The sequence below is a fragment of the Taudactylus pleione genome, unplaced genomic scaffold (genome assembly GCF_031769625.1).
Source record: "Taudactylus pleione unplaced genomic scaffold, aTauple2 ptg000309l, whole genome shotgun sequence".
Lineage (NCBI taxonomy): Eukaryota > Metazoa > Chordata > Amphibia > Anura > Myobatrachidae > Taudactylus > Taudactylus pleione.
The window spans coordinates 11,263,006-11,289,794 of NW_028284710.1; the positions used below are offsets into that span (position 1 = coordinate 11,263,006).

Consider the following 26,789-nt stretch of genomic DNA (forward strand, 5'->3'; position numbering starts at 1 on the left):
AGACATAATAAGACATAAAGAACTTACACTTACATATACCCCAACGCCCCACCACGTGCAAGACGCCGCAGCTTCCGGGTCCAACCCTGGTCCGCCCACTAGTGACGTCACAGGTGCGACCCATTGCCATGACAACAATATAGCATATACATATGACAACATAAACAGGAGACAATCCCTCAAAATACATCAAAATAGACATATGGATAACGTTCAGTTATATCAACTCTTATCATACTAGCATACCCATGGATGGTTATAGCATATATTTCAGTATTACTTAGTCAAATTTAGAGACATGATAACGGGACTTCTAAGTATCCATAATAATCTAACCATGTATAAGTATAATAGACCAACCCGCCGCATACAGAGACCGGCCCAGACAGATGTCTGTGGTTGGTATCAAAACATGTGATTACATCGTAGTACAATCTTCACTATCAACAAAAATGTTCCAAAACAGCAAATAGTCACATTAATGAACTCCTACAGAAAACAATGTAAGCCCAAATGTTCATTTAGACCCTTAGGGCTTAATGTTCCTAATCGATGTATCCAACGCGATTCGCATTGTAGTACTTTTAAGGATCTATCACCCCCTCGACTCAATGGTGGTATGTGGTCAATGATGGTATACCTGAGTGTCGCCAAACTGTGGTTAACAACAGCGAAGTGTCTTGCCACAGGCTGTTCACTAGTGCCTGTTTTGAGGGCCGCCCTAATGGCGGAACGATGTAATGCCATCCGTTCTCTTAACGTGCGGTCGGTCTTACCTACGTGGTTAAGACCACACGGACATGTGATTATGTAAACAATAAATCTCGTGGTACATGTCACTCTATGTCTGATCTCATAACGTTTTCCACTATGTGGATGGTTAAAGTGCTCCCCAGTAGTCATATATCTACACGTAAGACAATTAAGGCATTTATAACACCCTAGTTTTGCTCGAAGGAAACCACCCTCATTGTTGCCACTTCTGCTGTTATCGGATTTACCCAGGCCATATATATATACAGTTTGGTACACACCAACTTGTGTACCAATTCTTAAGGATGCAGTACACCAATTTGTACTCTAACTTGTACACTAACTAGTACACAAACTAGTACTCAAACTTGTGTACTGGCTCTCAAAGCTGCAGCAATTACTGCTCGTTTCTGCATCTGGCTCCAAGCCGCACACCATCGGTTCTCTAAGCCGCATCAACTGTGTACAAGCTTCTGTAAACGGCTGCAATCCGCACCATCGGCTCTCAAAGCCACATCAGTAATTACTCACTTCTGCATCCGGCTCCGAGCCGCACCATTGGCTCTCTAAGCCGCATGTATACCAGTGTCTATTCCTGTTGTCTCTCTCACCACTGAATCCCATTGTATCTTCATGTGAACTTCTACTACCCCGAGTGATAAGTCCAGGCGGCCGCCTAAGTACCGGGTAATGTCACCTAGTTCTAAGGGAACAATGGGTGGTTGTTATTGGCGGAAGACCTCACTAGCCTGGGTTCTAGGGGGTTCACACAAAGCAAGCTTTGGGTATCATAACACCTCCTCATAGTGTTTCTGGGGCTCTGCAAAGCCAGGGAGCATCAGATGCAGCTGGTGATCCTGTCTCTTTGTAACAATAGATAGACCCAATGCTTTTTCTGGTGGTATCAGTATTATGTAGTATTTGCATTTTTTTTAGGCAAATTTTTCATTCCTATAATCAGTTCCAGAAACAGGAAAAAAGCAGTGACATAATTTCAGTTATAAGTATTGGATGGATATATATATATATATGTATATATATACACACTATATATATATTCAGTTATAATATTTGTCCAGACTGTGGAAGCTACTATAAGTCTTGTATCAACTTGCACGGCAAGTACAGGCACCTTTGTCATGAGAAAAAGCACTTGTTAAACCCAATTATACTCTCCTTCAACATATTACATTACATTAACATTTAATTTTGCAGTTCTTTTATAAAAAAACCCCAATAAAAGAACTTTTTTCCAATCATACCTGTATCTTACCCAAAACCCCGGTACTGTCCATTCTGCTGGCAACATTTACTGTGTTTCCCCAAATGTCATACTGAGGTTTTTGTGCTCCAATAACGCCTGCTATTACTGGCCCATGATTGATACCTGTAATACATTACATTTAACAATAAAGGAATTAACAGAATAAATATAAATGGAAAGCAAGTGGATAGAGCCTGGTTGCTTCACAATGGCCCCATTTACACATACAGTAGTCAACAGTTGTGTATGTTTATTATATGCATGAACCAGTTAATGCAGGGATACATATACAACCTGTGGTGCTGCCCACATTTCTTATACAGTTATGAGTGCAGTTGACCTTTCTCATAATACAGAATGATGCATATCTTACATGCTAATCTGTGTTTCTCAACAATATCAATTGTTCTGTATTGGATTCCGAATAAAATCACACTAGTATGCTTTGCACAGGGACAGATTTAGGGTCACATGGGCCTGGGTGTGAAAATGTTAATTGGCCTATACTGTGAAAGGGAGGTGCTGTGACCAGTGTTGTTTGGGTGTGGTGAGCGCCATGCGGATGTGTACACAACTTCATGGTCTTTCTAAATACATAAAAGTAGAAAAAAACTGTAGCTCCATCTTCCTCATTGTTAATCTGGCCCGGTCTTTGCAAAACTTTCATCTAGAAGATTTTATGATTTTGGACGAAGCAAAGTAAATAAAATTACATTAACAGTACATGCTCCTCAGCTGTGCAGAAAAAGAGCATTGGATGGTAGAAGTGTATTTGCCACAATAAGTAAACATATTCTAATTCAATAATAAAAATAAAACTCCCAGAATATAATCTTATTTATTCCACAACTACTTATTTTTAAGTTCTCCAATGTCCTTATCTTGCTGGCAAAAGGGAAAAACCAAAGTGCAATTACTCTTTTGCAACATTACACTCTGCTTTTTGCTATTTTTTCCCAGTAGAGATGGGTGGGTCAGCGCTATACAGTATCTTGTGGATTACGGTTCAAGAGAGCCTAATTTTACACACACCTGCATGAAATGAAATTTTGTTTTGTGGGACAAGATAATCTACATGATATACAGTGGTAGAAAGGACACAATAACAGAGGTTTACAGTACCTGCTTTGGGGAAGTTCCCACAATCACTGTGATGCCCTGCAAAACTACTTGAATTTGAGGTGCCAGACATTGGCTTATGTAATAAACACAGTGCCCACTCAATATAATGGAGAGGATAGTCATAAAGTTGAAGCAGGTTGGATTTTGGTGTGATATTTTTATTGTTTCCACAATACACATTTTAGATGTATCCACAGACCCACAAGACTAGGCACAAAGTGATTTTCTGGAATCAATTCCCAGCAGTGACATCACTAGGGTTAGTGTCACTCAGTGCACAACTGCAGTGCTGACTCTTTGCTCGAAAGTGGGTGTGGTCTTGTGTCCATGACGCCATACCCTCTGGTGTTTCCTGCACCCTCCACCCCTTCCTAGTGACACCACTGGTTCCCAGGACTGTGAAGCAGGCACCTTGAAATGCAATTGGCAGCCAAGTAGGTGTATATAATACCTACAGTAGGTCTGCAACTTTTGTAACTATAAGCAAAAAACACAAGTCACCTAATACATACCCACTCGAAGCATAAAGTCATTAAATGAGTGCTTGTTTATGACATCCAGTTTTGCCACAAGTGCGAATGCAAACTCTACCATTGTTCCTATGTGCATATACTGTCTGTCTGTTTCCTGTAGTATAAATAGAAGATATTGACAAAAATATATGTATTTATATCATTTCATTCTGTTCCAGTAAAAATTCACAAGTGGATGCAATTTTTTCATATCTGATTTTCTAATGTTTACTTTTTTTCTTTCAAATTAAACAGGATATTTACATAATCCTTGAATTTATAGTTACCTTCAAGATTTAAAAGTTTAAAAGAAAACTACCAATTAGACTGCTATGCAAAGAGCAATTTGAATTATACAATTCACAAAAATAGTTTCCAACAACTGTGTGTGGGGGGAGAGGGGCACATATGACAAGTGATAATCCATCATTCTTTTTTTATTTTTTTTTTACTAAATTGTGTTTATTTATAGGTTTTTCAAAGTTATACCCACAAGCAATATATTAGGGAGACATGGCCAATATACAATAACAGAAGTGTTAACACATAGGGGTAAAATTACTAAGAATCAACATAGGACGTGATGACCATCTTGGGTGATTTATTCATTTTTTTCCATCTCGCAAATTTACTAAAGTCAAAGTCGGTTGAGATAGGGAGAGAGATCTCTTATCACACTCATAAAACTCAGATGATATAGCAATCTCAAATCAAATCACCATTGGAGAAAATTGGAAGTACTTTTCACCTAAAACATACATCTCTCAAATTTACCAAGAATCAGGATAACAAGCTTGGGTGAGATAGGAGCAAACTCTTTGTCAAAATCACTTTTCAATCTCTCAACCCCCTGTGCTGCGAGATGGTCAGAAACATACACAAATCATTGTGATTTGTGCATGTTTCTTTCTATAAAAAGTTAAAATAGGGTTAATGTTAAAAAAAAGACGTAGGGTCCCCCCCCAAAAGCTTAACCAGCCCTGTTTTGTCAGCCTGTCCTGATACCTAAAATTATGGGGAACAAAATTAGTAGGGTTCCACCATAATTTAGGTACCAGCACCAGGCTGCAGGGCCAGTTTTGGTTTTAAATATAGAGGGAAAAAAATGCGTAGTGTTCCACCTATTTTTAAAACCAGCACCGGACTCAAAAAGGCTGGGGTTTAATGACACAGCCAGGAGACCCTATTACCGGATACTCAGGGCCAAAGCATTTTCACCCCAAGCTGCTCAGACCAAGCCGAGGACCTCAGGGGAGGTGGGGACTCCCCAAAAAAGTGTGGGGGGGGGCTCTTCCCTGCACCCCCTGTAGCCTTGGGTATGGGGGTAATAAAGTGAAGAATAGAAGGAAACTATTGTATTTTACAGTGGGACTACAGGTGCCAGCATGCCTGCCCTTTGTCACTTGTGGAACTACAAGTACCAGCAGGTGGCCTGCAGGCGGCCGGCACCCATACCCCCACTGTAAATAGTTAAATAAAGAAAACACACACATTATATAGTACAAGTTTATTACATACAGTACATCCATCAATCACATATACTTACCTGTACCAACCGGTCTGTCCTCTACTCCAATGTAGATATCCGTGTGGAATGACCTGCAAAAAAGATTGTATACTCACTTCCATCATCACGCTGGTCTCCTTAGCATCCATAGGGGTCTTTGCAAAAAAAATAAACCGAGTACCCAATCCATATACTTACCATTAGCGGTATACAGATGTGTCCACAAACACCTTTCTGAAAATTGTGCCATGGCATCAGATAATCAGCCCCACCAAGATATAACTGTCGGGACATGTGTAAGGAGGCTGAAATATAGTGCAGTACCACTTTTCAGACAGCAGGTGGCATTTTTAGAAAAGTATAGTGTGGCTGTGGAAGTAGAAAGCTGGAGAGGAAGATCCTGTACAGTAAGCTACCTCCCATTGCAGTGACAGACAGGCTTACAAAATGCCCTGCATACTTTGACTACATATACAGTAAAAGGTCCTACAGAATAGAAAATAGCGCTTGGAAATATGACTCTAAATTTCATATACTGGAGCCATAAATAACATTCTTAGATAAACGACATACAGTAGAAAATAGCACTTGGAAATATAGCACCATATTTCATATGTTGGAAAAAAATTGTTGCTATATTTCTAGCTGGAAACTAGAACTCTATAACAGAAGCTGTCAGTTTCAGTTCATTTTCACTATGTAAGAGGTAAAAGACTTCAGTATTTGCCTGTAAGTGTATATAGCATAGGGATAAGGTGACTGCACATCACACCAGGAAATTACTTATTTATTTATTCTTATTTATTACCAGTTATTTATATAGCACACACATATTGCGCAGTGCTTTACAGAGAATATTTGGCCATTCACATCAGTCCCTGCCCCAGTGGAGCTTACAATCTATATTTCCTATGACATGTACATACACATACACACTAGGGTTAATTTGTGCTGGGAGCCAATTAATCTACCAATATATTTTTGGAGTGTGGGAGGAAACCAGAGTACCCAGAGGAAACCCACGCAAGCACAGGGAGAATATACAAACTCCGCACAGGTAGGGCCATGGTGGGAATCAAACCCATGACCTCAGTGCTGTGAGTCAGTAATGCTAACCATTACACCATCTGTGCTGGGTTTGAATCTCAGTGTATACCTTTTTTTTTCTCCAAAAATAAATTTTTATGATTCAATATATTATTATCAATAATATAATTTTAATAACAATTAAACTTTTTAGAATAAAATCATATTTCATCTAGAAGGTATAAACACCGTGTACAGTATGTGGGGATCAGAGTCAGCGAGGATGGCATGTGTGTAGCGATTTCTTAGTGATATACTGTAAAAATATCCCCTTTAAAATATGGCTCCAAATTTCATATACTGAGCCTTAAAAACACATTTTAGATAAACAACATATAAAATAATGATTGGAAATAGGGCTCCATATTTCATATTGTGGTGCTAGATATACAGTATTATTCAAAAACTGACCATCAGTAAGTTACAGTATGTTCATGTCCTTCTCCAGGTTAACCCTTTGCTTTTCTCAACACAGAGGGGGAGGGGGGAGGAATTCATTTGTAAAGGCTGCACATTTTCCACAGACAGACAACAAATCCCATTGTCATTAGCCCTCTCCCTGTGTTTTGTTACTACTCATTAATGTTGCCCTTTGTGTATTAAGACACTTGTACATTTGGTCCCTCCCTTACTCCAAAAATAGCACCTGTTTTCCATGGTTACATTGTACATTCCTTGACCAGTTATGTTGCTGGCTGCACAATGTTTTGCTTTGCACTTTGTTATTATAGTAGATTAAACATAGCAATCACCCTTGAACTCTCTCTGGCAGCTGAAGTGAACGATGTGCAGCAAAATCTGCATGATGTTCACCCAATCTATGGTGCATGATCTAATGATTTGCATAATCATTAGATCGAGTGGGATATGACACAGATGCATGTAGTATGGACCAGGGAGATCCATGCTACATGCATCTGTGTCATTGACACATAGCATGGACGGCATCAGTGAGACCCCTCTGTGCTGCTATGTATTTCAATGACATAGATGCATGCATGGACCAGGAGATCCATGCTACATGCATCTGTTTCATTGACACAGAGCACGGACGGGATCAGAGAGACCCATCTGTGCTGCTGTGGTAAAAAAAACAACAAAACCTATGAAAAAAAGAAAAAAAATGTCATGCCCCCCTTCCACAAAAGAGCCCTAGGCTTTTAGTGACCCAGTGCTGGTTTTGCTTAAATACAGGGGACCAGAACCAGCCCTGGTTGCCAAAATACAGGGGACAATGACATAGGGGCAGTGCGCAACCAGCACTGGGCACTGATCCGGTCCTGGCTCTAAAAATACAGGGTGAAAAAATGAATAGGGTCCCCCTGTATTACTCAGAACCAGCACCGGACTTTTTCTAGCAAGGGGGCTAATGCCACAGCCAGGGGAGCCCTTTTACTGGGCCATCCAGGTGAAGCGTTAACCCTGACTGCTATTCAGTTCAGGCTGGGGATCTGGGGTGTTTGACCACTGTCTCTCTGTTCCACACATAGGCCAAAGTGTCCCGCAGGTGGTCTGGTCGGGAGGTTGGGCACCCCCACCGCTGCAGCTGTGTGGCGGTGCTGGACCCCAGAGTAGCTGAATGGATGCTGCCCATACCAGGAGAGGGCTGGGGGAAGCCCAACTAGTGATGAAGTGCTGGGCTCGCCCCCAGCCTGACATTACAAGGGTGCATATTACCTAAACAGCACAGAGCGCTGCTACCCCTGGTGCCACCCAGCCCCAATTAAGGGGTCCCCCTCTCCAGGGCACCCCAGGCTTAGGCTGATAGCCCGGGGCAGTGGGTGCCAGGTCGATAGTGTAGTATAGTGCATTTCAAATAGTTACAAATATTGTATTTTGCTGTGGAACTGCAGGTTGCAGCAAGTCTCCCTGCATGCTGGTGCATTACGGGCTTGCTGGTACCTGTAGTTCCACAGCAAACGCAATATTCAAAAACCACAGAACACACACACTTGATAAATTTGCTATTAAGCTATCCACATAAGACTCCATTTTTTAACAAGATGGATGATCTGTGCCCGTAAAGTTATTCATAAGCTTCGAATTGCAGAATATTATAAAGAATGATTCTTGCTAGCCTTTGAGTTTCAGAAAACCTTGGGATGAGCAGATGTTGTCAAACCAGATAGTGTTATGATTAATTAGTGTATTCTAACTACCCTTGTAACCAAACCACCCTTACCTCCCTAACAATTCACTCATTCGTGTATAGATAATAATATAATGAATACTAACAATTACTTCTGTATTTAAATGTAGTGTGAAAATACTGATATGTTGCAATGTGAGAACGCTGTGCTTTATATTATATTGTATGACACGTAATTATAGTCAGAAGAATCTTGAACACCATACTGACTGTGTGTTGATTCTGTCTCCGGAGTACTCTGTATTACAAGGGTCTGACATACAATAAATGAGCTTTGGCTGGTGATTAACTACAGAAGATTAATTACGATCTATCACACTGTAGATAGTAACATTTTATTAAACATACATGCACTCAAACATGTACACTGGTTCTGACTTCTGGTTCTGAATATGTCAGAAGGGCTGCTTGCAGTATGCTGCCTAAGAAGTACCAGGTTTTTACAGATCCAATAAAGGAGTTTTGCAATTTTTAAATCCTCTGAGTGCTGCTGTTTTTTTGAACTGCTGGACTGCATATACTGTAAGCCTCTATCAAATAAACATACAATAAATATGATTTCAGAAGTTTATTAGTGTGTTATATGTTTAAGTATCTACTACCAGTACAGTAGTTTACTTTAAAAAAATAGAAACATCGGTTAACATTGATGTTCCAGAACCAATGTTTAGGTCTAAACAATCTTTGTAGTCAATGTTAAAAACATTGGTACTTTAGTTGCAATGTTTTCTTTTGATATCATACAGTATGTCTAGTGCACACACTCCAAGCAGCTATCCTCCCCCCATACCCATAATTGGCTCTGTGTGCTCCCCTTCCCCACCCACAGCAATGTGACAGCAGCAGCTCTCCTCCTTCCTCACCCTCTCTGATCATAGCTGCAGTGGCTCTGTGTGCCTCCTCCCCTACCAAAAACACAGCAACAGCCTTTCTACACACACTCCACTTCCCCGCAACCCGCCACCAACCCTTGGTCTTACCTTGCTCACAAGTATATAATTTTCCTGCTTGCTGAACATATTACAGAGTTATAATTCCAGCTAGAAATATAGCAACAGTTTGTTTTCAGCATATGAAATACAGAGCCATATTTTCAAGCGCCATTTTCTATGCCATTTATCTAAAATGTGATTTTATGGCTCCAGTATATGAAATACAGTATGGTGTCATATTTTCAAGTGGTAATTTCTGTTCACACCCTCTAGATGAAATATGATTTTATTCTAAAAAGTTTTATTGTTATTAAAATAATATTACTGATAATATTATATTATTCAATCATGTACATTTATTTTTGGAGAAGAAAAAAAAAAGAGTTTTTACTGAGACTCAAACCCTAAACGCCTGGTGTGATGTGCAGTCACCTTACCCCTACGCTATAGCACCCACAGGTACAAGCTGTAGTCTTTGACCTTTTACTTAGTGAAAATCAACTATAACTGACAGCTTCTGTTATAGAGTTCTAGTTTTCAGCTAGAAATACTGTATAGCAACAGGTTTTTTTTCAGCATATGAAATATAGGGCCATATTTCCAAGTTCTATTTTCTATGTCATTTGTAAAAAATTAGATTTTATGGCTCCGTTATTTTGCAGGGATAAAGTACCCTGCATTCAATTAGGAATCAGTGAAAGCAGGACCTGGCGAAAAGGTAAGTATCGAAAAAGTCCTGGCAATTTTCGGGAAATCACCCTGGCACCCCCCCTAAAGATGGTCTGACATGGGGGATCACTATCACCTGCGAAAAGTATTTGAAATTGAATATGGGGATAAGTGAAACAACGAAAATGACATCATCGGCAATAAATTATCACCGATAACGGACTTTTCGCCTCAAATTGAATATGGCCCAATGTCTCTATGAAATCCCTACACACACACACACCATCCTCACTGACTCTGATCCCCACCCCGCTAACCGGCTCCCAACTGAACAGTGAGAACAGTCAGGGGCCGTCAGGCAATCAGTGACCACTAACTGTAGAGCAGCAGCTGATTGGCTCCAGCTCCTGACAGTTCCCACATGGGCGGGTCCCCATGTCCCCTGAGATCCCCGGCTTGGCCTGAGTGGCTTGTTGTGATAATGCTTTGGCCCTGTAGACTCGGTAATAGGGTCTTTGTGGGCTGTGGCATTAAACCCCACTTGTTTTGGGTCCGGTGCAGGTTTTAAATATAGGGGGACCCCTACACAATTTTTTACCCCTATAATTAAAACCAGGACTGGCCCCGCAGCCTGGTGCTGGTTCTTAAATTACGGTGGAACCCTACTCATTTTGTTCCCTGTAATTTTGGGAACCAGGACTGGCTGGCAAGTCCGGGGCTGGTTATGCTTTTGGGGGGAGGGACCCTACATAATTTTTTTAATACAATTTCCCATTTTTTACAGGTACAACACAAGCAGCTTACACATATCTCACTGATATGTGCAAGGCTGCTTGCTAGGGAGAGTTGTGCAGAGAGAAATCACTGCAATCTTGGGTGAGATAGCTCACTCAAGCTTGCTTAAAAATCACCCGAGAAACTCGGCCTACATCACCATCGGCAAAGTAGTGTAGACTCAAATCGCCTGTTGGTAAATTTGAGAGATAAAAAGTGATTAAATCACCCGAGTTTTGGCGAGTTCCAGCGAGATTAATCTCCTTGAAAATTGGGACCATCTCGAATCTTAGTAAATTTACCCCATAGCACTTATAATCAAATAAAGAAACGTAAGTACAATGGACAAAAAGCAATATAGAGTAAATAGAAAACAAAGTAAGCAACCCAGCGATAATTGGTAATTCAAAACAGAGCATATCAGCCAGACAACAAGTATTTGGCATGTAATAAGCAAATATCAGATTAATCTAAAATAACTAAAAAAAATACACTGGCCTGTATCCCCAAAACATAAATAACAAAAGACAGCTATCAGTAACCACCTACCATAACCCCCATCCTGTTTGACCATACCTCCAACTTACCATATACATGGATCCCAAATGAACCCCACCCCCAAACTACTCTACAACACCTAACCCCCACCCTCAAACACAGAAAACTTGGGGGCAACTATTACCATGTATCCTAAAGCCATAGTGTATCCATCCCAAAGGGACAACCAGGAGACTTCCAAAAATAATAAACGAGATAGCCTAACCAAACATTAAACCTAAACAATAAAAGAAAAAGCAGAAAAATAAACAATGATTATATGACAGTTTAAACCCTGGAGGTGAGAAGTACTAATGGAAGAAAAATACATTTACAGAATGTGATAGAATGAAAACATGCATAAAATTCAAAAGCCTAATTGACGAAGCTATGACAAAACAGATTCAAGAAAAAACATGCATAAAGAATTTAAGCCTAACTGACAAAACTATGACAAAACAGATTCAAGAAAAAACCTGCATAAAGAATTTAAGCCTAACTGACAAAACTATGACAAAACAGATTCAAGAAAAAAACATGCATAAAGAATTTAAGCATAATTGACAAAGCTATGACAAAACAGATTAAAGAAAAACAAATTATGGCAATGTGTAAAGTGCACTTAAGTCAAAACAGGATATAAAAACATAAGTAAATAACAAAACAGAAATTCAAGGAGGGTCGTCCCACCCCGAGGCCTCTAAGCCAAATCATGCTAAAGTCTGTCAAGCATCTACAGAAAAATTCAGGAAGACCACCTCCCCCGACTGCCAATCCCCAACAATTATCTTATCCTGTGAGGATCAGAATCTGTAGAATAGAGAAAAAAAGGGCCTACTGACAAATAAGGCTGCATATACAGCATGCTCGTCCAGCAGCAAACTGAGGAGAAAAGGAGTTTGCAGCAAAACATCCGTGAATGGTGGCAAGGATTTCTGAACTCGCCACAGTCTGAGAATCCAAAGGGTGCAACCGGTCAATGACAAGAGGACTACAGTCCACAAAGATGGAAATCCCAACACATGGTTGCTGCAGAACTTGACGTAAGGAAAACAACTCTGCATGCAGTTCTACCAGTCAAGCTGCTAACCTCCTCCCCAAATCATTAATGGCCTAGAAGGTACAGTCACAGCAGGAGAAAATCTCAACAGTAGGTAAGTATCTGTAACTGTATAAAAGCCCAGAGAGTAGCACTGAACAGGATATCAGGGCAATAGGGAGCCAAGGCAACAGCTGAAACAGGATCATGAGCTGAAGCTAGACAGCAGGGCGGCATACAGCAGAGTGCAAAATGGAGGCCTGGCAGCCAGAAGGTGCACAAGTCCCAACACAGCACCAAGAGACAGGAGAGTACATTGGAGGTCTGGAGGCTGACAGAAACACCCTAAGGGCAGCAGGAGGATGTCCAATGTTGGTAAGAGCAAGCAGGAGTCTCGGGCCAGCCTCAAGATCAACAAACAGGATAATTAGGCTGTAGAGCTGTAGGACCAGGGGCAGTTTAAGGGGCTAGCAGGACTATCACATGGGGCGCTGTGGCCACAGCCACCCCATCAGCGCTGTCTTGTCTGGCAGGTACATAAAAGGGGTTAAAGTGGTTAAAATGGGCCAGAATAGGGTGAAACTAATGGCCCTGCACAATGCGTGTGAGTATCGAATCAAATTGAATTTCCACAAGTTCCATATGGAAGTGACTAGGCCTATACACCTTGTCAGCATCAAAAGAAATTGCAGCAATGAATAAGGAGAAATTGTCTTCATATGTGTTAAAGTGTCAAAACCTGTTTTCAAAATCAGAAGATAACGCGCTAACATTGAAGGCATTTTGTGCAAAATAATCAGAGGCTTGTCTGATCACTGATACTCCTGACATGTAGTAACATTTTTCAATTTGCAATTATTAAACTGCCTTTCCCATAGGATGATCTTTGTCTTAAAAGCCTTAGGGGCCTATGTATCAAAGCTTGATGAGAGATAAAATTGGGAGAGAAAAAGTATTAACCAATCAGCTCCTAACTGTCATTTTTCAAACACAGCTTATAAAATGTAAGTTAGAAGCTGATTGGTTGGTGATTTATATCTCACTATTTTATCTCTCATCAAGCTTTGATACATAGGTCCCTAGAGAACAGTCATACATTGAAGATTCAAGTTAAGGGAGGTGTATCAAACCTTCTAAAGAGGACAGTTAGAGAAGTTGCCCATAGCAAACAATCAGCTTCTAGCTATCATTTTATAGAATTTACTTGACAAATGAAAACTACATGCTGATTGGTTGCTATTGACTACTTCTTCACTTGTCCTCTTTATAAGGTTTGATACATCTCCCCCATATGTAATTTTAATGTCCTTTTGAAATCTACCATAAATCCTGTATTTTGAAACCAATTACTTTTATCAAGCTCATAGTTTGATGGTCCTTTTTTTCTGAAAACATTCCAATTTTCGCGATGTGATAGCTTCAGAACATTATGACAAGAAATCAAGTGAGGCTGTGTGTAGCATAGTAAATCTTCCTTGTCACTGAGCAAATGTATAGCGTTTACAGGTTTTTTCCACAAATTTCATTACATCACCCATGTTCTCCCATTGCAGGAGCCCTGTCATTTTGATAGTGGAAGATTATGCTTTTCCTGAAGGCCATCTTTGCAATATCCTCATCAGTGAAGTAACTCTTCACTTATATCAGTGGTTCCCAAACTGTATGGGCGCCACGGCGCTATTGCAAGGGTGCCGCAGCCTGGTGGTCTAGTCGGGCCCTAAATTAGATTATTTGGGCTGGCAAGTTATTTAACTGGCCGCACGTTGCTTTAGCCATAGCAGCTTTAGTGTGCGCCCATTTGCACAGACTCAGAGAGGGCAGCAAGCTTTAGCACTACCTGAGCCACTTGTGTGGGTTGTAGACTCCGTCTCATGCTACCACTAGAGTGAAAGCACCGCCAGCATTCAAATATGACCAAACCATCAGCCAAAAAGCATAGGAACTGACAGGTGGTCTGTGGTCACCACCTGCAGAACCACTCCTTTATTGGGGGTGTCTTGCTAATTGCCTATAATTTCCACCTGTTGTCTATTCCATTTGCACAACAGCATGTGAAATTGATTGTCAATCAATGTTGCTTCCTAAGTGGACAGTTTGATTTCACAGAAGTGTGAATGACTTGGAGTTACATTGTGTTGTTTAAGTGTTCCCTGTATTTTTTTGAGCAGTGTATATATATATTGTGATAGAGGCACTGGAGAAGTGTGGAATGGGTTCTATGTATGTCCTAGGTTCCTGTCATATGTGTTCTGAAACCCCCAGGAGAAGTCTGTTTAGGAAAAACAGACTAGAAATGTCGGCTTTAGAGAAAAGCCAGTTTGGATCCTGGGGGTGTGGATGTGAGGAGACGGAGGGCTCCATCCACAGGCCACTCCAGGTTTTGGGCCTTTCAGCCTGGTAACAGGCTCATTAGGGCTTGCAGCTGGAAATGGCTAATATAAGCTGGGTTTGTTTGTGGCTAAGTGTCTCACACCTGGGAGAGCAGGCAGACTAACCTGTTCAGAGACACTTGGTTACTTTCCTTGTAAGTACTGTGCACGTGTTTTGTTGATGGTGAGTGCAATAGGCCGCCCTACCATTATTATAGAGAGGGAATCTGCTGTGTAGCTAGTACCCAGCCGGGCTAGGACTTACTGTATGTTTATGTTTTGTTTATATTTATATTCATTTGGCCCAATAAAGACTGGCACCGACCAGTTTGAACGAGAACCCCAGACGTATCTTGTTTCTACAGCTGCTGTGTGTGTAAAGAGGGAGTCCATCTACCCCAGGAGAGGGACCCCTATCCTGAATGTATCACATTTGGTGGATAATGCGGGCAATCACACACTGAAATTGCAGCAAGGAAAAATTTTTCATTTAAAATTTAAAGGGACAGACACCAATTCGTTGGTGTGGATATAAAGTTGTGTCCTTTGAAGTCCATAGAGGTGGCATCTGCAGATGCTTAGGGACGCCAGATTCTGCTTCCAACATACACTCCAGGACAAAATGGAGGACATTGTTAAAGCCTTGTTCCAAGCTACAACAGCTCAGCAGGAAACAAACAAAATTCAGCAAGAAGCTACCAGGGCTCAGCAGGAATCCACCCAGGTGCAACTATTGGCCTTGGAGGCAGCCCAGAGGCAACAAGAAGTCACCATTGAGGAAACCCACCAGGCCATAGCGGAAAACAGCCAGGCCATAAAAGAGGTGGTACAACAGCGTGTAGTCCGGTTTGGAGATGCTTCCCCTGCTCTGCTAACACTCACACCATACGGGCCAGTCACTTTCTGCAAAAGATGACCCAGAGTGATGATGTGGGGGCGTACCTTACGGCCTTTGAAAGAGCCGCCAAAAGAGAAACGTGGCCTAAAGAGCAGTGGGAAAGTCTTGTGGCACACTTCCTGTCTGGAGAACTGCAAAAGGCCTACTATGATTTATGCCTGGATGATGAAAAGGATTATGCAAAGTTAAAATGGGATATCCTAACCCGCTTCGGAGTCACCTCATTTGTTCGGGCCGGAGTCCACCACTGGGAGTTCCTAATGGAAAAACCTCCACGCTCACAGATGCATGATCTCATCCATCTAACCACAAAATGGCTGCAGCCCAAGACGCTGACAGGGCCACAGATTGTGGAAAGTGTCCCGATGGACTGGTATCTGCGATCGCTACCTGCGTCTCCCACCCCATAAAAGACTAGATATTAGTGTAATTCAATGTTTCCGATGTGGTGGTTTCAGCCATATTGCGGCTAATTGTTTGCTTACCTCTGAATCTATGTAATGTGATACTGCTCATGTCAACCGCAGGATGTCTTTCTTTGCACAACCAGCCAGTACTGCTGACCGGCAGGTTGAGACAGATAAGCACATGTGTATACTCACTGTAGAAGGCAATCGAGAAGAGGCTCTGTTAGATTCTGGTAGCCTGGTTACACTTGTGAAGGCTGGACTGGTGAACCCCTTGAAGCGTAAGGGGAAAACTGTTGGTGTGACCTGCATACATGGGGATACCCGGTATTATGTTACTGCAGAAGTGAACATAGAAACACAGTGTGGTTCCGCGATAGTCTCTGTGGGTTTGGTACAGGGCTTAATGTATGATGCAATATTGGGGAGAGACTTTGTTCACTTCTGGAAGTTGTGGGAAAGCCGATTTTGCACAGAGGTAAATCACTCTGACTCCTGTAGTAGCAGAGTCAGAGATGTTCCCTTTTTCTAGTATGATTGGCGAACTAGAGAATGCGGAGCGTGATGTGGCTCACCAAGTGGTGTGCTTCCCACTGAGGTGGGGAGGGTTATTGAGCCCATGGCCCACCAGCCTGATCTTGAGGTCAGGTGAGAGGTCTTTGCCATGGAGCAGTTGAATTACCCTACTTTGGTAAAAGCCAGGGAGAATCTCAAGGTGATTAATGGTAAAACCATAGACCCCGATACTCCTTTTTCATATCCTCACATGGCAGTATGTCAGGATTTGTTGTACCAGGTGACTAAGAAGGGGGAAGATATTGTCGAACAATTAATAGTTCCCAAAGCATACAGAAGAACAGTGGCCTTCATTCAGAGGCGGCCGTATGGTCTATGACCGCACGGCTGCCTCGATGTTTGTCAAGTGCACATGCGCACGAGGGACCCGGCTCCTTCGCGCGCATGCGTGAGACCCGCTACGACCGACAGCGCTGGTTGTAGCGGGTCTCTTTCCAAAGGGGGCGAGCTGTCGATGTTGATTGACAGCTCGCCCCGTTTGGAAGGCGGGCCGGGGGGGTGGCAGCCCAAACGGAGGCGTTCCCATGGAAACGCCTACCGTTTGGGGGAGGCCCCACTGACATCACTATGTCAGCGGAGAGCTTCCGGCTCTGACAGAGCAAGAAGCTCTCCGGGGCTTACGACAAGTGAGACCCTACCCTAGGGTCTCGTCGTAAGCCCTGATGGTCGCGATGGTCTCTGACCATCGCGACCATCACCCTAGCGGTCGTTAGAGCTGTGGGTGTAAACCCACGTTAGAGCTGTGGGTGTAAACCCCTAACGACTGAAACAGAGGCGGCCGGTCAGGATGCAAGCGGCCGCCCAGTTTCTGAGCGACCGCTTGCATCCTCCGACCACCTCTGAATGAGGCCCAGTGTTAGATCTGGCCCATGGTCATATAACGGCAGGCCACCTGCGGTATAGAAAACTACTGAGCGAATTGTGCAGAGATTTTTTTGGCCCGGAATCCATAAAGAGGTATCTGACTATTGTGCATCCTGCCCTGAATGTCAGTATCTTGCTCCAAGGCCACATTTCAAAAGTCCCCTGGTACCGTTACCCATTATTGAGGTTCCATTTGATAGAATAGCTATGGATTTGGTTGGGCCATTAATGAAATCTGCCCGGGGCCATCAATATATTCTGGTGATAATGGATTACGCTACCAGTTACCCGGAAGTGATACCATTACGCAATACATCAACCAAGACCATTGCTAGAGAATTAGTCCATGTCTTTAGCAGGTTGGGAATACCTGGGGAGAATAAGGAGGGGTCCTAGACTGCACACCCTAATAGTAATGAAAGGTGCCATCATGCTGAGATTTTAAGTGACATATACAAAAACAGAGTTGCAGATGCAATATGCGATCATTACTGTATACATTTAAATTTATTATATAGAATTTCAGAGGTAGTTTGCATATCAATGGCCACTGATACGGGCCTGCCCACCAGCGTCAAGGTCACCTCTTTGAGCAGGTCCCTAACACTCTGGGGTTCACATCTGGGACGCAGGGCACCCCAAAAGTCAGCCCAGACAAAGGCCTCCCCAGGGCATCACATGAAAAAAAGGTTGACAGTGAAGTGTTAAAGTATCAGGTGTGTAAAGTAATTAACAAGTGTTATAATAATGATAAGGGTAGAATGTGTGTGAAGAAAAAAAAAAAAAGTCAGTTTATTTGGGGTGAGCGTTTGGGCATGGGGCCCCCTGAGCTGTTCTGTCTGGACCTCTCCAGGGCATCACCATTTAATACATATAGTCACTTTGTATATCACCCTCATGTTTGTTTATTATTCATGTTTTTTTTTTGTCACACACATTCTACCCTTATCATTATTATAGCACTTGTTAATTACTTTACACACCTGATACTTTAACACTTCACTGTCACCCTTTTTTTCGTGTGATGCCCTGGGGAGGTCTTTGGCTGGGCTGACTTTTGGGGCGCCCTGCATCCCAGATGTGAACCCCAGAGTGTTAGGGACCTGCTCAAAGAGGTGACCTTGACGCTGGTGGGCAGGCCCGTATCAGTGGCCATTGATATGCAAACTACCTCTGAAATTCTATATAATAAATTTAAATGTATACAGTAATGATCGCATAGTGCATCTGCAACTCTGTGTTTTGTAAATACCTAAGGAGATCCTGACTGACCAAGGTACCCCATTTATGTCAAAAATCATGAAGAAGTTATGCCGCCTGTTTAAAATTGACCAATTAAGAACCTCTGTGTACCATCTCCAGACCAATGGGTTAGTGGAGAGGTTTAATAAAACTTTAAAACACATGCTAAGGAAAATAGTGGACAAACATGGTAGTGATTGGGATTACTTGTTACCTTATTTGCTGTTGGCCAAAAGAGAGGTTCCCCAAACCTCCACAGGGTTTTCCCCTTTTGATTTATTGTATGGGAGACATCCAAGGGGGTTACTTGACATTGCAAAGAGACATGGGAGGGGCAGTCCAGTCCATATTAAACAGTTATTGAGCATGTTTCTCAAATGCAAGAAAGAATTGCTGCTGTGGTGCCGATAGTAAGAGAGCACTTGGAACAGGCCCAGCAGGCACAGCAGAGGGTATACAACCACAATGCTCGCTTACGCAACTTTGCTCCTGGGGACAGAGTGTTGGTGTTGGTTCCCACAGTAGAAAGTAAACTTTTGGCTAAATGGCAAGGACCCTTTGAAATCTTAGAAAAAGTGGGGCAGGTCAATTATAAAGTTTACCAGCCGGGGAAAAGAAAGCCAGAACAGATATACTATGTAAATCTTATAAAACCCTGGAAGGATAGAGCAGCACTGTCAGCCATCCAAGCCCCTCCAGTAAACCCAGGCCCATGGTACCCGAAGTGACAGTGGCAAAAACCCTGTTAGCCAGTCAACAGCAGGAAGTTAAGGAATTTCTGATCAGAAATAGGGTGCTGTTTTCTGACCTATCAGGGAAAACCACGGTCATCAAACATGACATAATACTGACCCAGGGGTTAAGGTTAACCTAAAGCCCTATAGGTTACCAGAATCCCAAAGAGAATCAGTGTCGAAGGAAATTAAAAAAATGTTAGTGTTTGGTGTAATTGAAGAATCGCATAGTGAGTGGTCAAGTCCCATTGTGCTCATTCCAAAACCTGACGGGAGTGTGCTGTTTTGCAATGACTTCCGGAAATTGAACAGTGTGTCAAAATTCGATGCCTACCCTTTGCCTAGGGTGGACGAACTAATTGAAAGGCTGGGTACAGCCAGGTATTTAACTACTCTTGACTTAACCAAAGGGTATTGGCAAGTGCCGTTAACTGAGAATACCAAAGAAAAGGCAGCTTTTTGTGCACCAGAGGGATTGTTTCAATACAAAATGTTGCCCTTTGGGCTAAATGGGGCACAGGTTACCTTTCAAAGAATGATGGATAGGATTCTAAGGCCCCATAGACAGTATGCTGCTGCTTATCTGGATGATGTGGTTATACATAGTCCTGACTGGCAGTCTCACTTGCCCACAGTACAAGCAGTGTTGGACTCCATCTATAAGGCAGATTTGACAGCCAACCCAAAAAAGTGTTGTCTGGGGATGGAAGAAGTAAAATATTTTGGGTACACCATTGGCAGAGGTTTGATAAAGCCACAGCTCAATAAGATTGAGGCAATCCAAAACTGGCCATGACCCCTGAATAAAAAGCAGGTGAGAGCCTTCTTAGGGATCACTGGGTATTATAGGAGGTTTATACCCAATTTTGCCACCATTGCAGTCCCACTGATTGACCTTACCAAAGGCAAGCAGAAAGTCATGGTGGAATGGGGTCCTGAAGCAGAGAAGGCTTTCCAGGATTAAAAATAGCGTTATGTACCCAACCAGTTCTAATGACCCCTGATTTTTACAGAGAGTTTGTTGTACAAACTGATGCATCAGATGTAGGCATCGGAGCGGTCCTGTCCCAAAGCAAAGAGGGTGAAGAACACCCAATTTTCTTCTTAAGCTGGAAATTAAATGTACATGAAAGAAGCTATGCTACGGTCGAGAAAGAAGCATTGGCCATAAAGGGGGCGTTAGAGACTCTCAGATTGATCACTGACCATGCCCCTCTGAAGTGGATGTCAGAAAACAAGGACAGTAATGCGAGAATAATGAGATGGTTCTTAGCATTACAAACCTTTAAATGTATGGTAGAACACAGGCCAGGAAGCAAGCTGGCCAATGCAAATGCTTTGTCACGTGTCAATTGTTTGGGGGCTGCAGTTGTTCCACCTCACAGGTCAAAACAAAGGGGGGATATGTGATAGAAGCACTGGAGAAGTGTGGAATGGCTTCTATGTATGTCCTAGGTTACTGTCATATGTGTTCTGAAACCCCCAGGAGAAGTCTGTTTGGGAAAAACAGACTAGAAATGTCGGCTTTAGAGAAAAGCCAGTTTGGGTCCTGAGGGTGTGGATGTGAGGAGAGGGAGGGCTCCATCCACAGGCCACTCCAGGTTTTGGGCCTTTCAGCCTGGTAACAGGCTCATTAGGGCTTGCATCTGGCAATGGCTAATATAAGCTGGGTTTGTTTGTGGCTGAGTGTCTCACACCTGGGAGAGCAGGCAGACTAGCCTGTTCAGAGACACTTGGTTACTTTCCTTGTAAGTACTGTGCACGTGTTTTGTTGATGGTGAGGGCAATAGGCCCTACCATTATTATAGAGAGGGAATCTGCTGTGTAGCTAGTGCAGAGCCGGGATAGGACTTATGTTTATGTTTTGTTTATGTTTATATTCATTTGGCACAATAAAGACTGGCGCTGACCCATTTGTACGAGAACCCCAGACTTGTATCTTGTTTCTACGGCTGCTGTGTGTGTAAAGAGGGAGTCCATCTATCCCAGGAGAGGGACCCCTATCCTGACTGTGTCACAATATACACAGACACACACACACACACACACACACACGAAAAGCCATGCAAACTTGTGTGCCTACAAGGATAAAGATAAGACACACAATTAGATCTCTATGCAACTGCAATCAAGTCAGTTCTGATTATAGAGAAAATTCTGCAGCACATAATTCATTAAGAATCAGGAGGAAATTTATGGAGCACATTGTTTGCAGTGCATAATGCTGCAGCCATTGCTCTGGAGAGACATCCATCTCCCAAACAGACAGTGCAGCAGGCTGCCCACATTACTCAAAGTGTGACACATCCGGCTTTTCCCCACATCCCAAACTGTGTAACTTTATATCTACTTCTTATATCACTTATTGGGAAGGGAATCTGGGCCTGATTCAGACCCAGTCACAAGCGCTGTGCGCTCGCAACCAGGTCGATTGTGGGCCAGTGAGCATGTGCACAACGGAGCCGGCTCCGTCGTGCGCATGCGCGAGACCCAGATAGCGATGGGCCCTCCGTTGCTCCGGGTCTTGCAACAAAGGGGGCGAGCTGTCGATGTTGAGTGACAGCTCGCCCCCTTTGGTGGGCGGGCCGGGGGAGTGGCTGCCCAAACGGAGGCGTTCCTATGTGAACGCCTCCATTTGGGGGCGGCCCCACTGACATCACGAGTGATGTCAGTGGGAGAGATTTCAGCTCTGTTAGAGCCGAAATCTCTCTGGGGCTTGCGGCAATGAGACCCTACCACAAGGGTCTCGTTGCAAGCCCGATGGTCGCGATGGTCTTGACCATTTTGACCATCTTTCTGGCCACTTGCTATAGCTGTGGGTGGTCACCCACAGCTATGTGAGCGGCCAGGAGGCCATTCTAAAAAAAAAAAAGACCAGCCCTGATTCAGATCGAGCGCTCTGTCAGAGCCACCGACTCTGAATCAGGCCCCCTGTTCAATGATTGATATCCTTACACTCCTTCATTTTCTCATTGGTTTGGGACACTTTATGCTTTTTGGACACTAATGGGTGTATTTATTGAATTTATTACACTAATGTGTATTTATTTTAAGGTTCCTAGGACTGAGCTTATGACCATTCCCATTGGTAAAGAGAAAGGGAAGTAACTCTTGTGCAGTATATGTATAACCCCTTTTCTGTTTATTTAGTTTTACAATTGGGAACAAAATAGTAATAGACTGGGTAATAACAAACATATAAAAAGGTAAGAGGGCCCTGCTCCCAATTGCGGCTGTTAGATGCTTGGTGTGTAGTTATGTCATAAAGGGTATAGCAACACAGAGATGGACGGGCTCACCATTTTATTGCTGCAATAACTCCGAACCATTTCTCAAATAAAGATGAATATGCCGATTGCAGGATGCCAGAACAATCCAGGTCTGGGGTTATGATAGAATAAATATTTAAATTCATGTTTCATGTACTGTATATGTGGTATAGAGTATCTTGGGAAGATATTATTATTATTATTATTATCCTTTATTTATATCGCGCCACAAGGGTTCCGCAGCGCCTCACAAAGTACATTAACAAATGAGTAAACTCGTAAAACAGTGACTTACAGTATAAGACAATACAGAATAAGAACATGGTTTATAAACATTGCTGCAGCGATCATAACACTCAAAAAAGCAGTAGGGTGTCAGCTACCAAGTGTTAAGTGATCATATGAGTGAGGGAAGGAAAAGCACATAAGGGAAGAGGGCCCTGCTCGTGAGAGCTTACATTCTATAGGGGGGGAGACAGGGGTGACACAGATAGGGTAGACAGTGAGGAAGAAGCATGTAAGCAGCAGGTTAGGATGAGAGCTGGAAGGCTTTGAAGTAGTGAGTCTTGAGAGCCCGTTTGAAGATTTGTAGAATGGTGGAGAGTCTGATAGGGAGAAGGAGAGAGTTCCAGAGATAGGGAGCAGCACAGGAGAGATCATGGAGGCAGGAGTGGAAGGAAGTGATCAATAGGCAAGAGAGGTGGGATGCATTTGTAGGAAAGGGAGGGAGATTAGTGTGATGTAGATGAAGGTGTGGTGACGTGATAGGGAGAGGAGGGTGGGTGCTCAGCTTAGTGGTTGGGTAGTAGGACCATTGTTGGGGAGAAAAGAATGAGAGAGGAGTAACGGGAGAGGAGAAGGGGGAAACAGAGGGGAGGCATACAGACAGAGGAGGGGAGAGAAGGGGAGGAGACTAGGGAGGAAGGATAGAGGTGGGAACAGGGGGCAGAATAAAGGATTAGGTAGGCACTGAGTAAAGTGAGAATTTGAAGAAAACATGGTCACGGTGTGGATGAGGTAAGAATAGTGTATGTGTGAAAACAACAGTATTGAAGGTTTTTCAAAAATGCTGGTGAAAGAACACTGTTGGTGAATGCGTGTGCTTGATGAACAAAGTAGTGTTTTGTTTTTTGTTTTTTTTGTTTTATTGAGAGGAATATATGTGATTTAAAGTGTTTTGAAAATGAGTAATAAAAAAAGTTCAAAGATGTGAGGCTAGGCAAAAGCAATGGTAAATCAAACCGTATATATGCCAGGTTTAGAGGTTACTTTGCATTGGTACAAATAAGAATTTAGTTTTTTGTGAAAAAAAAGACATTACACATAGTAGCAAGTGAGATAATGTATTTGCAATGATCAAACAAGTAGTTCAGTGTTGCATGTCCTGGTTATGCAGGCAGCAGGTGTTTGTTGTGAAGAAGTAGTGAACTCATACTTGATGCTCCATAGGTGTCCATATGCAGTATTGATAGCAGTTTAGTTGTGTTTGATGAAGTGTTCTCCTTCTGTTTTCCTTCGGTCTAACACTGAAATTTTCCCTAAAATCTATTTTGCACTTGTGATTCTGCATTTAGGAGTCTGCTATAACTCCAGCCAAGGCTAACCAGCCTAGTGAATGATATTTAAGTACAGATGTAGCCAAGTGTGCATCCTAATAATGACAACCCCCTCACTAGCCAGCCAATACAGACCCAGCAATAAAATGGCTTAAACAAACATGTAGCACATACCAAACATTTAGAACTTAAGATCAATCATGCCTACACACAATCTAAAGACTGGAGATAGTACTTATGGCAATTTATATACAATAAAATATTATAAGACTGCAGCTGACTTTGAGATAATAATTGCTGATTACCTAAATATATAATTCAAATAAAGCAGCACATCAGGAGTAATGTTCTGCAGCAGAATATTATACGCTTTTATATTATATACTATATTATTATACAATATTATTGTATGTACAGTGTTGTATTGTTTTGTACAGTTTTGTTTTCCATGTCACATGTGATAGATTTGTTCTATTCTGTCACTTATTCAAAAACCATAAAATGAACACTTTTGGATTATAAAAATAACATTTTATAATTTCACCTGACTATATTCCTGATTTGGCGTGGCACTGAGTCCTGTTGCTGCCATGTATGTACTTCCAATAGTCTTTATCTTTTCAACACCACTGAATTTTGGTTTGGATAATAACTATAATAAAACAAAATATATTTCAATAAAAAAGCCATGTTGTTATGAAAACTTTTTCCAGAAGATAATGAAGAAGTTGCTAAATACATGAAAACAGTTTTGATTTCAAAACTTTAAATACTTGTGTGAGGTACATTTGGTCGCCATTTTAGACACCATTGGTGCTTCAGATATTGTAATATTTTCCAACACTTTTCCAACATCCAATTGTTACCAGAGTACAGCACTTTAAGATTAGTTTGGTTTCAATCTATAGTCTTTGGGAGCAATTCAGATGTACACTGTGCTTAACCCTGACTTTGTCTGCAGGAATTAGGGTCTATGTACTAAACCTTGGGGAGAGATAAAGTGGATGTACATAAAGTACCATCCAATCAGCTCCTGTCATTTTTCAAACACAACCTGTAGCGTGACAGGAGCTGATTGTTTGGTACTTTATATCTCGCCAAGGCTTAGTACATAGAATCCTTGGCACTTGTCCTCTATTCCACATTCCTAATTAATGCAAGAAAGCGAACTGTGCATCAGTCACATGTGTACAAAGGACCATACGTATGAAGTACAATGGGGAAAATTTAGAGCTGCATGTAAAATTACCCCTTTAGAAAGCAAAGATGTATTTACTCAAATATGTTCCCACTGTCTGTATTTTGATTTACACACAAATTAAGATCAGAGGAGCATGCAGGGAGGTGTTCTGAGTACACACATATCCCCCTGACGGACTATATTTTTTCCTGAAATGGAGCCCCTCATGGCATAATGCTAAATTCCTATGAAGAGGGGGCAGAGCCAATATAATGCGATTGTGTGAACATTATGTCATTTTGGCCCTGTCCCCATGCACAGTGATGCTTCATTAGGGTTTCTAGTTGCAGACTAGATTGCAGAGCGAGGGCCTTGCAGAGGATAAACAGTACCACTATTCCCCTCCAAATTTTGTTATGAGGCCTGGTGGTTGCAGGTTTCCCCCCCGCTGCTACAGATATTTCATAGATTTAGTAGTTGCAGCAGCAGTAGAATAAATAAGAAAAAAATGAATAAGAAAAAATAATGAAGGGATCATTGTAAAGGTAAGATAAAGGTTAAAGGTACAAGTCTGAGGTTATAAAACAATCCATAAGTATAAGCATAGACAAACTGAATAAACAAATTGCTCTTTTAATGATATAATATCGAGGCCTAAATTTAAAACTGAAGTTTACTTATTCGTCCTAGATGCTAAATCTTCTGAACCTTCGGCTTGCCACTTAAAAGTGTTCCATGCGCAGCATCTGGCACACGTGCTGGGGGTTGCTGACCCCTGAGCTATAGTAAGGTTTTGTCTGAAGAATTTAGAGCTGCTGAAGGACTTTCCTCTTCAAACTTATCTGTGTCATTTCTGCTGGTCTCACTAATTAAATTATGAACTGTCACTGTCTCAAAAAAGAGAAAGATTATATCAATTGTGTGAGGCGTTTTAGTGCTGTCAGGTATAAAATGAGGTCTGCATTATCTGCAATCCCACCATGAATATATTAAATCACATAGTAAGTTACTTCCATAGTGAATATACATAAGCCATGCATCTTTTAAAAAACATAATGAACATACACAGCGTTTAACACCATGTCAGTATAAATTGTTGCCTAAGAGATACAACATTTACCTAAAATGGAATAAAACATCAGGAATACGTCACATGTAAATAGATTGCTTCACTCGCTGTAAGGACTATGGGCTGCTCTTTCAGAGCGCTCGCTCTGAATCAGTGCCCGCCTATTGTATTTTTAGAGTGGCCTCCTGGCCGCTCGCATTGCTGTGGGTGACCACCCACAGCTAGTGCGAGCGGCCAGGATGATGGTCGTGATGGTCAAGACCATCGTGATCATCGGACTT

The 26,789-nt window shown here is 42.2% G+C and overlaps 1 protein-coding gene across 1 annotated transcript in view; it reads right to left on the reverse strand.

The window, feature by feature from the left end:
* Positions 1–26,789, reverse strand: part of ADCY2 (adenylate cyclase 2) — a 1,382,785-nt gene that overhangs the window by 31,147 nt on the left and 1,324,849 nt on the right. Inside the window, exons 22-24 of the mRNA XM_088442287.1 lie at positions 24,804–24,911; positions 3,652–3,766; positions 2,016–2,140 (exon numbers count right to left, since the gene is read on the reverse strand). Coding sequence (XP_088298413.1) covers positions 2,016–2,140; positions 3,652–3,766; positions 24,804–24,911 — 348 coding nt within the window. The remainder of the gene's footprint in view (positions 1–2,015; positions 2,141–3,651; positions 3,767–24,803; positions 24,912–26,789) is intronic.